The 15665-nt window shown below is 39.1% G+C and overlaps 1 protein-coding gene across 2 annotated transcripts in view; it reads left to right on the plus strand.

Moving 5' to 3' along the window:
- The window catches only part of Epyc (epiphycan), a 37841-nt gene that overhangs the window by 14199 nt on the left and 7977 nt on the right, over nt 1-15665 (plus strand). For both annotated transcript variants that reach the window (NM_007884.2, NM_001379456.1), the window contains one exon: nt 12232-12406. In NM_007884.2, coding sequence (NP_031910.1) covers nt 12232-12406 — 175 coding nt within the window. The remainder of the gene's footprint in view (nt 1-12231; nt 12407-15665) is intronic.

A 15665-nucleotide genomic window follows, 5' to 3' on the forward strand; every position in this document is an offset into this window, starting at 1 on the left:
GAAACAACGATAGGAAAGACCTGTGTGCCCCCCCAGGGAATCAAAAACTGTGGTTAAGTTTCTAGTAACCTCATTCAAGGCCATTATAATGAACTTTGGAAACTCATATCCCTGGTAAAGCAATTTCTCCTGTCTCCCTTCTTTGTGGCACTCAGTGTGTCAGTCTCAAGCATTGGTATTTGTTTGAAGGTCATTTTACTTCCCGCAGATTCATCGAGTTTACATTCCCATTTTACACCCCAACCCTGTATTTATTAAACTTGATGCTGCACCAAGTGTGTATTCTATCAAATGAGACACTCTTGGATGACATGAAGCCCTTTTCTAATAGGCTCTCAAGGATGAATACCCGTGAGGAAGATGCCCAGTGCCTTCTCCCTTGCATCCTTCCATGAAACTTATGCAGTGTGGCTTCTGGGAGACTTTTCTAGTGACTCACACTTCCTCTAGTCTTAGTTGAGGAACCAACCTTAGCATTTTCTTCAATGGAGGCTGCTATAACTATTCCATAAAACTTTTGTTGAGTAGTGAAAACCAAACTCTCTCCCTCAGCCTTTCAACTGCCCTGTCTGCTATACCCTGTTCCATACAAGAAAATGCTTCCCTGGTTCAGGGATTCTCTGGTTTTGTTAGACATTTGAGATTTTTGTCTTTTTCTCTGGTGTGTGTGTGTGTGTGTGTGTGTGTGTGTGTGTGTGTGTGTGTGTGTGTACATGGATGCACACATGGGGAGGTCAGAGGACTAACTGGGGTATCAACTCTGACTTTCTACTGTGGTTAAGACAGGGTCTCCTTTTTGTTTTTGCTTTCTCTACAGCAGATACGGGCTTAGCTGGTTCCAGGACATCTCATAGTATAAGCTCTAAGATTAGAGATGCTCCTAAATGTCTAGTTTTTATGTGGCCTTTTGAAATTCAAACTTGGATATCTGACTTGCATAGTAAGTGCTTTACTAACAAACCCATCTGGTCAGACCTGAGTTACATTTATAGGTTTTAAATTGTCCAGCATCAAAGACACACTCACAATACTGAAATCAGAGTGTTGGCAAACGTATTCAGGTTACACACAGAGGTATTTTTCCTGCACCCCCCCACACACCAAGGCCATTTATTACTATTTTTTTCAAGGCCACTTACATTGTATTTTAAGTTATTTTCATATGTAATCATTTTCTCCTTCGAGAGTATAAATAAACTATAATCATATCCATCCCTTATTTTCCTCCCTCAAACTACACCTCTATCCTTCCTCCAAATATATCTTCTTTCCTCCCTTTACATCTTCATTTGAATAATAAGTATATCTAATCTGTGTTGTTCATATCTGTGGCCACACCCTCAAAGAAAAATGATTCCTCTCTCCCAGCAGCTAGCAACTGCTCACAACTGCCTATAAATGGTAGAGGTCAGAGATTAGTCACCTGTGTTGGGAAACACAACTTGGGCAATGTCTGAAAGGTGGAGGCCATATCATGTCTAGAAGACAGCATATCACAACACTCCCATCCACTAGATCTTTCCACTCCCTCACAACATTTCTTTTATTTATTTTTATTTTTTTATTACGTATTTTCCTCAATTACATTTCCAATGCTATCCCAAAAGTCCCCTACACCCTTCACCCCCCAGCTCCCCTACCCACCCATTCCCATTTTTTGGCCCTGGCATTCCCCTGTACTGGGGCATATAAAGTTTGCCTGACCAATGGGCCTCTCTTTCCAGTGATGGCTGACTAGGTCTTCTTTTGATACGTATGCAGTTAGAGTCAAGAGCTCTGGGTACTGGTTAGTTCATAATGTTGTTCCACCAATAGGGTTGCAGATCTCTTTAGCTCCTTGGATACTTTCTCTAGCTCCTCCACTGGGGGCCCTGTGATTCATCCAATAGTTGACTATGAGCATCCACTTCTGTGTTTGCTAGGCCCCGGCCTAGTATCACAAGAGAAGGCTATATCACGGTCCTTGCAACAAAGGCTTGCTAGTGTAAGCAATGGTGTCATCGTTTGGAGGCTAATTATAAGATGGATCCCTGGATATGGTGGTCTCTAGATGGTCCATGCTTTTGTCTCAGCTCCAAACTTTGTCTCTGTAACTCCTTCCATGGGTGATTGTTTCCAATTCTAAGAAGGAGCAAAGTGTCCACACTTTGGTCTTCCTTCTTCTTCAGTTTCATGTGTTTTGCATATTGTACCTTATATATCGCTATACTAAGTTTCTGGGCTAATATCCATTTATCAGTGAGTACATTTCATTTGAGTTCTTTTGTGATTGCTCAGGATGATGCCCTCCAGGTCCTAGGAATTTCATAAATTCATTCTTTTTAATAGCTGAGTAGTACTCCATTGTGTAAATGTACCACATTTTTTGTATCCATTCCTCTGTTGAGGGGCATCTGGGTTCTTTCCAGCTTCTGGCTATTATAAATAAGGCTGCTATGAACATAGTGGAGCATGTGTCCTTCTTACCGGTTGGGACATCTTCTGGATATATGCCCAGGAGAGGTATTGTGGGATCCTCCGGTAGTACTATGTCCAATTTTTTGAGGAACCGCCAGACTGATTTCCAGAGTGGTTGTACGTGCTTGCAATCCCATCAACAATGGAGGAGTGTTCCTCTTTCTCCACATCCTCGCCATCATCTGCTGTCACATGAATTTTTGATCTTAGCCATTCTGACTGGTGTGAGGTGTAATCTCAGGGTTGTTTTGATTTGCATTTCTCTGATGATTAAGGATGTTGAACATTTTTTTTTTAGGTGTTTCTCAGCCTTTCTGTATTCCTCGGGTGAGAACTTTTGTTCAGCTCTGAGCCCCATCTTTTAAGGGGGTTATTTGATTTTCTGGAGTCCACCCTCTTGAGTTCTCTCTATATATTGGATATTAGTCCCCTATCTGATTTATGATAGGTAAAGATCCTTTCTCAATCTGTTGGTGGTCTTTTTGTCTTATTGAAGGTGTCTTTTGCCTTGCAGAAGCTTTGCAGTTTCATGAGGTCCCATTTGTCAATCCTCAATCTTACAGCACAAGCCATTGCTGTTCTATTCAGGAATTTTTTCCCTGTGCCCATATCTTCGAGGCTTTTCCACACTTTCTCCTCTATAAGTTTCAGTGTCTCTTGTTTTATGTGAAGTTCCTTGATCCACTTAGATTTGACCTCAGTACAAGGAGAAAGGAATGGATCGATTCGCATTCTTCTACATGATAACAACCAGTTGTGCCAGCACCAATTGTTGAAAATGCTGTCTTTCTTCCACTGGATGGTTTTAGCTCCCTTGTCGAAGATCAAGTGACCATAGGTGTGTGGGTTCATTTCTGGATCTTCAATTCTATTCCATTGGTCTACTTGTCTGTCAGTATACCAGTACCATGCAGTTTTTATAACAATTGCTCTGTAGTAAAGCTTTAGGTCAGGCATGGTGATTCCACCAGAGATATTTTTATCCTTGAGAAGAGCTTTTGCTATCTTAGGTTTTATGTTATTCCAGATAAATTTGCAGATTGCTCTTTCTAATTCATTGAAGAATTGAGCTGGAATTTTGATGGGGATTGCATTGAATCTGTAGATTGCTTTTGGCAAGATAGCCATTTTTACAATGTTGATCCTGCCAATCCATGAGCATGGGAGATCTTTCCATCTTCTGAGATCTTCTTTAAATTCTTTCTTCAGGGACTTGAAGTTTTTATCATACAGATCTTTCCCTTCCTTAGTTAGAATCACACCAAGATATTTTATATTATTTGTGACTATTGAGAAGGGTGTTGTTTCCCTGATTTCTTTCTCAACCTGTTTATTCTTTGTGTAGAGAAAGGCCATTGACTTGTTTGAGTTAGTTTTATATCCAGCTACTTCACCAAAGCTGTTTATCATGTTTAGGAGTTCTCTGGTGGAATTTTTAGGGTCATTTATATATACCATCATATCATCTGCAAAAAGTGATATTTTGATGTCATCTTTTCCAATTTGTATCCCCTTGATCTCCTTTTGTTGTCGAATTGCTCTGGCTAGCACTTCAAGTACTATGTTGAAAAGGTAGGGAGAAAATGGGCAGCCTTGTCTAGTCCCTGATTTTAGTGGGACTGCTTCAAGCTTCTCACCATTTACTTTGATGTTGGCTACTGGTTTGCTGTAGATTGCTTTTATCATGTTTAGGTATGGGCCTTGAATTCCAGATCTTTCCAAGGCTTTTATCATGAATGGGTGTTGGATCTTGTCGAATGCTTTTTTCGCATCTAACGAGATAATCATGTGGTTTTTGTCTTTGAGTTTGTTTATATAATGGATTACATTGATGGATTTTCGTATATTAATCCATCCCTGCATCCCTGGAATAAAACCTACTTGGTCAGGATGGATGATTGCTTTAATGTATTCTTGGATTCGGTTATCGAGGATTTTTGCATCGATATTCATAAGGGAAATTGGTCTAAAGTTCTCTATATTTGTTGGATCTTTCTGTGGTTTAGGTATCAGAGTATTTGTGGCTTCATAGAATGAGTTGGGTAGAGTTCCCTCTACTTCTATTTTGTGGAATAGTTTGTGCAGAACTGGGATTAGATCTTCTTTGAAGGTCTGGTAGAACTCTGCACTAAACCCATCTTGTCCTGGGCTTTTTTTTTTTTTTGGCTGGGAGACTATTAATGACTGCTTCTATTTCTTTTGGGGATATGGGACTGTTTAGATCATTAACGTGATCCTGATTGAACTTTGGTAACTGGTATTTGTCTAGAAATTTGTCCATTTCATCCAGGTTTTCCAGTTTTGTTGAGTATAGCCTTTTGTAGAAGGATCTGATGGTGTTTTGGATTTCTTTAGGATCTGTTGTTATGTCTCCCTTTTAATTTCTGATTTAGTTAATTAGGATGTTGTCCCTGTGCCCTCTAGTGAGTCTAGCTAAGGGTTTATCTATCTTGTTGATTTTCTCAAAGAACCAACTCCTCGTTTGGTTAATTCTTTGAATAGTTCTTCTTGTTTCCACTTGGTTGATTTCACCCCTGAGTTTGATTATTTCCTGATGTCTACTCTCCTCTTGGGTGAATTTGCTTCCTTTTTTTCTAAAGCTTTTAGATGTGTTGTCAAGCTGCTAGTATATGCTCTCTCCCGTTTCTTCTTGGAAGCTATTGAGTTTCCCTCTTAGAAATGCTTTCATTGTGTCCCATAGGTTTGGGTATGTTGTGGCTTCATTTTCATTAACCTCTAAAAAGTCTTTAATTTCTTTCTTTATTCCTTCCTTGACCAAGGTATCATTGAGAAGAGTGTTGTTCAGTTTCCACGTGAATGTTGGCTTTCCATTATTTATGTTGTTATTGAAGATCAGTCTTAGGCCATGGCGATCTGATAGGATACATGGGACAATTTCAATATTTTTGTATCTGTTGAGGCCTGTTTTGTGACCAATTATATGGTCAATTTTGGAGAAGGTCCCATGAGGTGCTGAGAAGAAGATATATCCTTTTGTTTTAGGATAAAATGTTCTGTAGATATCTGTCAGATCTCTTTGTTTCATAACTTCTGTTAGTTTCACTGTGTCCCTGTTTAGTTTCTGTTTCCACGATCTGTCCATTGATGAAAGTGGTGTGTTGAAGTCTTCCACTATTATTGTGTGAGGTGCAATGTGTGCTTTGAGCTTTACTAAAGTGTCTTTAATGAATGTGGCTGCCCCTGCATTTGGAGCGTAGATATTCAGAATTGAAAGTTCCTCTTGGAGGATTTTACCTTTTCTGAGTATGAAGTATTCCCTCCTTGTCTTTTTTGATAACTTTGGGTTGGAAGTCGATTTTATCCGATATTAGAATGGCTACTCCAGCTTGTTTCTTCATACCATTTGCTTGGAAAATTGTTTTCCAGCCTTTCACTCTGAGGTAGTGTCTGTCTTTTTCCCTGAGATGGGTTTCCTGTAAGCAGCAGAATGTTGGGTCCTGTTTGTGTAGCCAGTCTGTTAGTCTATGTCTTTTTGTTGGGGAATTGAGTCCATTGATATTAAGAGGTATTAAGGAAAAGTAATTGTTGCTTCCTTTTATTTTTGTTGTTAGAGTTGGCATTCTGTTCTTGTGGCTGTCTTCTTTTTGGTTTGTTGAGGGATTACTTTCTTGCTTGTTCTGGGGCGTGATTTCTGTCCTTCTATTGCTACTTTTCTGTTATTATCCTTTGAAGGGCTGGATTTGTGGAAAGATTATGTGTGAATTTGGTTTTGTCGTGGAATACTTTGGTTTTTCCATGTATGGTAATTGAGAGTTTGGCCAGGTATAGTAGTAGCCTGGGCTGGCATTTGTGTTCTCTTAGTGTCTGTATAACATCTGTCCAGGCTCTTCTGGCTTTCATAGTCTCTGGTGAAAAGTCTGGTGTAATTCTGATAGGTCTGCCTTTATATCTTACTTGACCTTTCTCCCTTACTGCTTTTAATATTCTCTATTTAGTGCATTTGTTGTTCTGATCATCATATGTCGGGAGGAATTTCTTTTCTGGTCCTGTCTATTTGGAGTTTTGTAGGCTTCTTGTATGTTCATGGGCATGTCATTCTTTAGGTTTGGGAAGTTTTCTTCTATAATTTTGTTGAAGATATTTGCTGGCCCTTTAAGTTGAAAATCTTCATTCTCATCAACTCCTATTATCCGTAGGTTTGGTCTTCTCATTGTGTCCTGGATTTCCTGGATGTTTTGAGTTAGGATCTTTTTGTGTTTTGTATTATCTTTGACTGTTGTGCCGATGTTCTCTATGGAATCTTATGCACCTGAGATTCTCTCTTCCATCTCTTGTATTCTGTTGCTGATACTCGCATCTATGGTTCCAGATTTCTTTCCTAGGATTTCTATCTCTAGTGTTGCCTCACTTTGGGTTTTCTTTATTGTGTCTACTTCCCTTTTTAGGTCTAGTATGGTTTTGTTCATTTCCATCACCTGTTTGGATGTGTTTTCCTGTTTTTCTATAAGGACTTCTACCTGTTTGGTTGTGTTTTCATGTTTTTCTTTAAGGACTTGTAACTCTTTAGCAGTGTTCTCCTGTATTTCTTTAAGTGAGTTATTAAAGACCTTCTTGATGTCCTCTACCATCATCATGAGATAAGATTTTAAATCAGTGTCTAGCTTTTAGGTTGTGTTGGGGTGCCCAGGACTAGGTGGCGTGGGAGTGCTGCGTTCTGATGATGGTGAACGGACTTGATTTCTGTTAGTAGGATTCTTAAGTTTGCCTTTTAGAATTTTGTATTCTCTGGAGCTAGTTGTTATAGTTGTCTCTGGTTAGAGCTTGTTCCTCAGGTGATTATGTTAGTCTCTATCAGCAGACCTGTGAGACTAGCTCTGTCCTTAGTTTCAGTGGTCAGAGTACTCTCTGCATGCAAGCTCTCCTCTTGCAGGGAAGGGGCCAGATATCTGGTGTTTGAACCTGCCTCCTGGCAGAAGTTGTGTTCCACTCACCAGAGGACTTAGGATCCCGTGGCGGATTCTGTGTGGGTCCTTGCGGGTGTCCGGAGAGTCCCCTGGGCCAGGGACCCCGGTGCTGCAGTGGGCCGGCCGGAAGGGACTTGAGCCCTGTATCAGGCCAGGTTACCTGCTTCCATAATTCAGTCCTGCACGATTGGATTGGAGCAGGCACCATGTTCCACTCACCAGAGGTCTTAGGATCGATCCCGTGCGGATCCTGTGTGGGTCCTTGCGGGTGTCTGGAGACTCCTCCGGGCCAGGGACCACGGTGCTGCAGTGGGCCGGCCAGAAGGGACTTGAGTCCTGCCACAACATTTCTTGAGCCTTAACTGAGGGGCAGTGATAAACAACACTCATTTATAACTGAGCACACAGTCTCCTGTTCTAAGTACTTTGACCATATATGCATCTTTCTATTACCTACCTCTCATCATAAAGGAAGCTTTTCTGATGAACTTCAACAGGACTAAGTTATAAATATAAATATTTAGAAGGTAAATTGATGGCATGAACACTTAGGTAACTTAAAAAAATAAACCAGCTTTTACTCTAAGCTCTATGACCTGCTTGGCACAGTCTTTCAAAAGAATTGACATACCAAATCATGAGACTTGTTGTGGAGCATTCTTCCACAAGAGTACTGTTGGTTACCTCATAGTAGGTCTGCCACTACTGCACCAAAGAGCACATATTTTCCTGGCAGGTTTGATGTTGTGGCTTACTGGGTCCAGGACAAGGTGAAATCACAGCGGTCTTTTCCCCTCAGCAGCCTATGTAGCAACTTTCTGTGCAATGAAAAGTAGCCAGGAGGGAGAACATTTTCCAAACTGTCTTGGCAGATAGTGGGGCAGGGGAGGATATGTTTTGTTCTCAGAAAGCAGACCTTCCTGTGTAGCTTTGGTGGGAAACTAAGGGCCATAGGAATGGCCTCTGTTGTTTTGCAGACCTCTGGGGTCTTACTTGTGCAGGTAGGCTATGCTTTGCACTGTGGTTTTAAATTAGTGACCCATGTCTTCTGGAAGTGCAGCATCCATGAACATAAGACACCTCCATTCAAACACTTCTTTTTAAAATCTGGTATTCTGAAATGAATTTACTAATTAGTGGGCTTTCATAAGGCTCATCTTACATCCCTGGTGTGCATTGGCCCACCTACTAAGTCTTTGCCTTCTTATCTCTCTACCTCACCCCTAGTGAATTCTTTAAGCCTCAGTTTTATATCACAGGTAATATAGTGTCCCTACAAATATATTTATATTGGTTCCTTTGGTAGGACACGTCATTATGGCTTCTTCTTAATCTGTCCCTTTGACACTCTCGTGTCCTCCTTGCCTCTTCAGTTCTCCTAGTATTATTATGTTGTAGAATGCAGAGGGAGACTTTCTTCTGTTTTTCATTACATCTTTTCAGATTTATTCTTTCACTTTTTATTCTATTTTCTTTTTTAATTCTCTCATGCATTACATCTCTACCCCAGTTTTCCCCCACCTCCATTCCTTTCAGTACCTCTGTTCATATGAAAGTTGTATCTTTAGTTTTTCTTTCTTTCTTTCTTTTTTGGTAATGCTTTAAAAGAAAGATGTCGATATTGGAGGGACTCTATCCAGTAAAACAACCTAGGAGAAATGTGGTGTCTATTTCACAGAACATTCATTTTTCATATTATCCCCCCATAATTAAACCAAATAAATCACACAGTTTTACAAATATTAATGTAATTGCATGAATCAGTCAGATATGTTTTCTCAAGATAAACCTATACTGGGTCCAAATAATTTTAGCAAAAGATTATCATTTACAAAGCACAGCCTCCTTTTATAACAAGGTTCTTCTATATAGAAACAGTATTGCCAATGACCAGAATTGCAAATCTTAAATATTTTCTAAGATTATTCATATCAACATGAACAATTTGTATAAATCTCCACACTGTTTGATATAAAAAAATATGGAAATGCATCTAGCTTTTTGAGAAGTTTTCTTCAGGGAGCAGACACTTAGAAACTCCCATTAGTGTCTCATCGGTCGATTGCCCTGAGACAGCAGTGTCTGCTAAGGTGAACACCTAGCATCCAACCCAGTTGTGCAGGGTACTGACAGTGAATAACTCTTGCAATATCCTCATTTACCTGGGAGTTTCCTCTCCCCTCTCCCATGGCAATAGCTGCTGAGTTTTCCCAAACCCTTGATGTTGTGTCTTAGCTATGTCATTTCTGGAATCTCCTCTTTTGTAGAAGTAAAATATACTCCTAAACACAGTCTACCATGGCAAATATTGTAGTTCAAGGTTAGGAAACAAGGTGTTAGGGAGATACAAATTCCTGCAAAGGCAAAATTAAACAATTTAACAAAAACTGATATAGCTTGTGCTGCTGTCCAGCACTGGGTTATTATCTTCACATGCAGTGATTATGTTTTAGAATCTTTGTAAAGCTTGAGGGGACAGAATGCACAAATTATAAAGTAAAGTCACAGAAAGCAAATCTGAATTAATAAAGAGTTAAAGGAAAAAGAAAAGAGAGCGAATGTGAAATAATCAATAAATATTTACATCAAAGACTCAGTAGTACTTTCCTGAGAGTGATACCAATTATAGCGGAAGAGTATGTGGGAGGTTCTGCCCTTAGGTCCACAGTTAAGTTTCTGTAGCATAAGGAGACAAAGCCCATCATTCTGACAGGTGTTCACAATTCCCTGGCCTCGCTTTTTAAAAATGAATTGCTCTGACTTCATATTGCAGTTTGAAGATTGTTAGAAGAAGGGAAAAGATGAGAGCCCAAACAACTTTTATTTAGTCGTCAGAATAAATGTGTCTACTGTGCAGAGGATTCTCCAGGCGCAGCATAATGGGGTTAGAGTTGTGCAGTTTTGCTGAAATGAGGACTCACTGCCTTTCCTTGCCTTAAAGGTTGCTCTTTTGATTTGCAAGCAAGCATGAACAAAGCACCAAAAGCTGCTTGGCCTCATTACATCGGATGACAAAGGAGACCTTAGAGTTTTACATCAGATCAGTGGAAAAACAATTATCTGGGGGAAAAAAAAGATGTGCAAACATTTTCCTACAGTGTTAAAGATTCAAGGCAATGTGTCTGGAATGTGTTCCTCCCTTCAGGAGGCCCCTCCATTCCATGAAACATCTGTCTCAATTTCCGCTCTTCCTGGAGCCCACTTTTCGTCTCTGCAAAGTCATTCCACCGAAGCTGCCTCACTATGATCACACTGATGGGAACCGTGTGTCTTTCTGTAGATGCACCCCAGATTCTCAGCTGGAGATTTCTGGCCAGGATTTGAGCATCCCTGGATGCCTCCTGCAATATCAAGCAATCTACTCTTAGATTCATGTTTGAAAGCAGGCATCCACACATTCACAGTGTCTTTGCACAAAATCCTGATGGTTATGTGCATATATGAATTAAATGCACATGAATTAAATGCATCTTGGACAAGGATGTTTAAAGAATATATTCCATAAGTATTATAAGTTGCTTATTAGGCTTCAACCTAAAAGTACAAAGATAGAGGCATAATTCAGTTACTATCTAATAGGCCTGGTTATGAAATCAACATGTAGGGTACAAAGGGGCCAAATAGAGAACCTAGGAAAACATTCCTTAAATTTATATTATTTTTATTAGTAATTAAATGTACTCAAGTCTATCAAAAGTGTAAAAATATGTCTCTTTAAAAATCACATAGTTATTATAAGACAAGCAGTAAATAACTAATCTAATTTATATCTCTGTTTTTGAAATTTCCATCCAGATAATAAGTAACTTAGAAATAATTTGTGTCGTTTTGCTTTTGTAATGAGTGCAAATTAATGCAGATGGGTGCACATTGGTGTGATCAATCAAGAATGTGAGATTTCTGGTGATATCGTGGGAACAGCAGACAAGAGGAGTGGAGTCAGGGTGTTTCTGCTCCAAATGTTTTTATCAGATCTCCATCTGAGGCTTACAAGGTTATGGAGAAGAACACACTTATCAAGAAATAGCATAAGGGAAGGGAACTGAAAATAAGTGGTTTCTAAAGCTCTTATAAATAATAACTCATACCAGAAAAGATATAAGGCAAAAAGGGGGAAATTTGAGAAAGTATTCTGAAAAATGTCAGGTTTGTGTGTGTGTGTGTTTCCATTTTAAATGACTCCTATTGTCAGTGTTCTCAAAGATGACAATTTTAATATAATCAGATGTTGTTGCAATATTTAGTATCCATGTGGAAATATCTATAACAAAAGGCATCTACAATCTATTACATCGTTTTCACACCATTATATATTTTGCCAAAGTTGGAAGATTAATTTCCAAAAAAAGGCCATTGAGGGTACCACAAAACAGGAAGTAAAGATTTGATTTTCAGAAGTAAAAACCTAAAGGAAGGAAATATTAGTATCTCAATAGTTATCAACAAGGGATGATGAGAGTGAACTGGGCTCACGTGTGAATGGGAATCTTTTGAATTTTGTTTTGCATAAGTTTGATTAAAGTGAATCTAACAACTATGCTGTTATAAAGCTGTATCATTAAAAAAAATAAGAGTGAGATTTTTTTTAGACCTGCCATGTGAAAAGAAAAATGTATGAAGCTCAAAGAAATAGCAACAAACGGGGGGCATTGAAACCAGTTCCAAAGATTTGAGAAACAAATTTTGGAAAACAGTAATTGTATTTCTGAGAAACATCGATGGGGCGAGGCCCACTGTGTTGATTGTAAGAACAGTAGTGACATCTTGTGGCACAGATGGACACATTTTACATTTGTACTATGGGCATGGAGGGTGATTGAGGTTACCTTGAAATTCTGTTTGTTTCCAGAACGAGAAAGTGTCTGAGAGGCTTTCTGGGAACAGAGAGCTCCTGACCCCAGGCCCACAGCTAGGGGACAACCAGGATGAAGACAAGGATGAAGAATCTACTCCCAGGCTGATCGATGGCTCTTCCCCACAGGAGCCAGAATTCCCGGGGCTTCTGGGTCCACACACCAACGAAGGTCAAATAAGTTATTACTCAATTAGAACCAAATACACATTGTCGCCTCTCAAAACTATCTAGTTTTAAGTCATTCCTCAAGGAATCTGCCTTGCATTGCAAAAGAAGTCATGAACTCTAAGGGAGAAATTAAGGGTGTTGTATTGCTAAGTAGTCATGTTGGCCATCAGTCTTGTAAATATTTATGCTTTTATCCATAGGTTGTTGCTGTTTCCAACCCTGGTCTGAGAAGTGTCTTATTAGAGTCTACTTCTGAGAGTAGACTCATTTTGTACAGAATGCTAATCATAAACACGGGCGAGTGCTCAGCCACAGATGGGACATCTACACTAATGCTTACCCACCACACCAAAGGGCTCAGAAAAGATCTTGAAATAGGGAACTCAAAACCATAGGTCTAGAAGGATGGGAAGGATGTTGCACCCGTAAACTCACAACCATTCTAGTTACTAACACTAGATCAAGACAGTTAAAATTCCAGCATGGGTGACAGAACGATCTCCCAAAACCCCACATCTACTAGGGAGGGAGCAATTAGCTTCTCAGTCCCTCAAGGGATAAATTTGCAACTGTGTATACGTGGGTTGTACTAACTCAACTCAGTGGGTCAAAATAAATAACAATAAATGAGGGCATATGAAGCTAGGGGGCAGATGAGATGGAAGATACTGAGGGAGTTATAGAGAGTAAGGGGTGTGCATGATGAGGATAGATGTATAAGTCTATGAAACCTTCAAAGAAGAAACAAACTTAAACAATCTTGCCAATTTTCAACTCCACTCCAAAAGGGAAGTAAATAAGCCAAAGACAAAAAAGTCAAGAATGTTGGAATACACTTTGAGTCATGGAGTTACTCCTGCATTTTGTCCTCAGACATAAGATAAGATTTTTATTATAATGCATCTTTGTCCTGCTGGAAAGAATCAAATAACCAAGGACTCAGGATGGAATTACTTGCCTGGCATCATTACTTGAAATCATTCTGGGCCATGTATTTTCAGGGCCCAGCACTGGATGAACTGATGGAAAGTCATCCCCTGAGATCAGTGCAGTCCAGTGCAGACGTGTAAGACATAGGGGATGCTGATTAGAATAAGGGCAACATGTTGTGCTGATTGGGTATTGGCTGTCTGTGGGCCACCAGAACAGCACACTGCAGCCTTCTTTCACCCCTTATAGTCTTTCTAGGGTGTTAATAATACTTAATTTTGCCCTTCGATAAGGAAGTTTTAATTTGCCAAGGGTAGTGATTTGTGGTTGAAAACCAATTTATTAAGATTCTAGACTCTATTTGTAGGAAAATGTTGCTCCCCTTCCCTACATCTCTCCATCCCAGAAGATAAGTCTCTAGAACTTACTTATCCTATATAAACTTATCCTATATATTCTTATTTATACTTCAGTTCCCCTTCTATATTTCCCTGTGCCCTGGCAAACATTATCCAACTCCCTGTCTAAATTTTCAAGTATTACAATTGAATTGTAAAGTCTCATCCTTGCTATCCAGTCACTGACTGTGATTTATGTCAACTCTTGGCAAAACTACAAGCTTTGGAGTAGAAACCTCTTTGATAAACAAGAAAAAGAAATGCCAGTATACTCTAAATGTGTGCAAAATCATTGAAAAGAATGAGTATAGAGTGCAGACGCACATACAAACTATTAAGTTAGTTTCTTTAAGGAATACATCATGTTTTTTTCCCCATGTGGTTAAATTTCTATGTCATAGAAAGCCACAAACAGAACCAAGAAGACACATGGACAAGTTTATGAAGTGTAAGTTTCCCAGATAGAGAAGGCAGCCACATAGGAAAACGAAACGTACCTAAAGCAGTAAGAGTGATTGAGGAATTTCAGTCATTTTTCTCTCTGTTTCATCCGTTCAAATCTACCCGTGCCCCCTTGCCTTCTCTCAAATCTGTGACTTTCAGATGGGTCAGAGGAAACAAAAAACATAATACTCCATCTTGTATTTATTTGCATTTTAAAGAATTCTATTCATGATTACTCTAGTTATATAATGTTCATGATTCACTCTCGTCTCTGCAACTCCTCCTATGTCTCCTCCCATATATTTTCCTTTAAAAATTATTGACTAACATAAACACAAGTATGTATAACTGCTGTATGTGTATATCTCCCTAAGTCCATCTAATGTTGTTCACTAATGTTTGGAACTGACCACTTAGGGATGGTGAACCTGCCTGGGAGCTTGTCCCTGAAGGAAATTGTTTTCCCCTTTCTTGGCAGCCATTGACTACTATAGTTCTTGTTCTAGGAGTAAGATGTTACAACAATTCCCACATCCACATTGATATGTCAGCGAGTGTTATCATGATGCAGGTCTTGATTGGATAACCCTGTTGTCGAGATTTCATAGCTATAGCTTCCCTGTCTTCTCTAAAAGAGCTTCTATAGCAGCAGGTTTCTCAGTCCTTTAGGTCTTATAAATCTTTCCATACTCTCTTCAATGTTACTGCTTGAGAATTAAATGTAGGAGCTACATTGTAGATGTATCCATTGTAGCTGGGTATTTCACAGTCTATGCATTTTGACCAGTTGTGGATCTCCATAATATTTTTGCTCTATTATAAAGAGAAACTTCTTTGATGGTAAGACTTACTCTTATCTGTAGATACAAAAATAGGTACTTAGAAATATAGATAGAAATGTATTGCTTTAAGGCATTAGCTTTAGTGGGCTCTCCTCTGGTGTCTTATCAGTTCCAGAGTCATGGATAGTTGGCTAGGATCTCTAGCCATCTGTCCTGTCTGTGCACAGAACCACGATCTTCCCTCCCCATGCCTTCTCCATTCTCCCAAGCCTAGCCCTGTTTGCCTAACTTGGGCACAGTCCCTGTAATATTTGTTATCAAGTTTGGGTTCGAAAATTTTTGAGAGAATAACAACAAATTGATATTTTCTTACTTTTATTACTAAGAGAAAACTGAGGGTATAATGAAGTGAAAACATAGATTACATTTTAATTTCCAGAAAAGAAGCATACATTCACAAATGTTTAACAGCTTGGAAAATGTTAGAGCATTAAAATTCAAAACTTTCTTTTACCAAATTAATCAAATTCAAATAGTCACAATCCATGAATATTAAAACAAAAATAAATCACAGTCCAAGTAAATGTGTATAAATTATTCTGGGCAATTAATGCTAAAATATAAGGTTAACACTGTACAAAATCAAACATCCTCATTTTAAATTTATCATTGGAAATAGTGAAATTATAAATACTAGAGAACATAT

This window comes from Mus musculus, chromosome 10, assembly GCF_000001635.26.
Source record: "Mus musculus strain C57BL/6J chromosome 10, GRCm38.p6 C57BL/6J".
Lineage (NCBI taxonomy): Eukaryota > Metazoa > Chordata > Mammalia > Rodentia > Muridae > Mus > Mus musculus.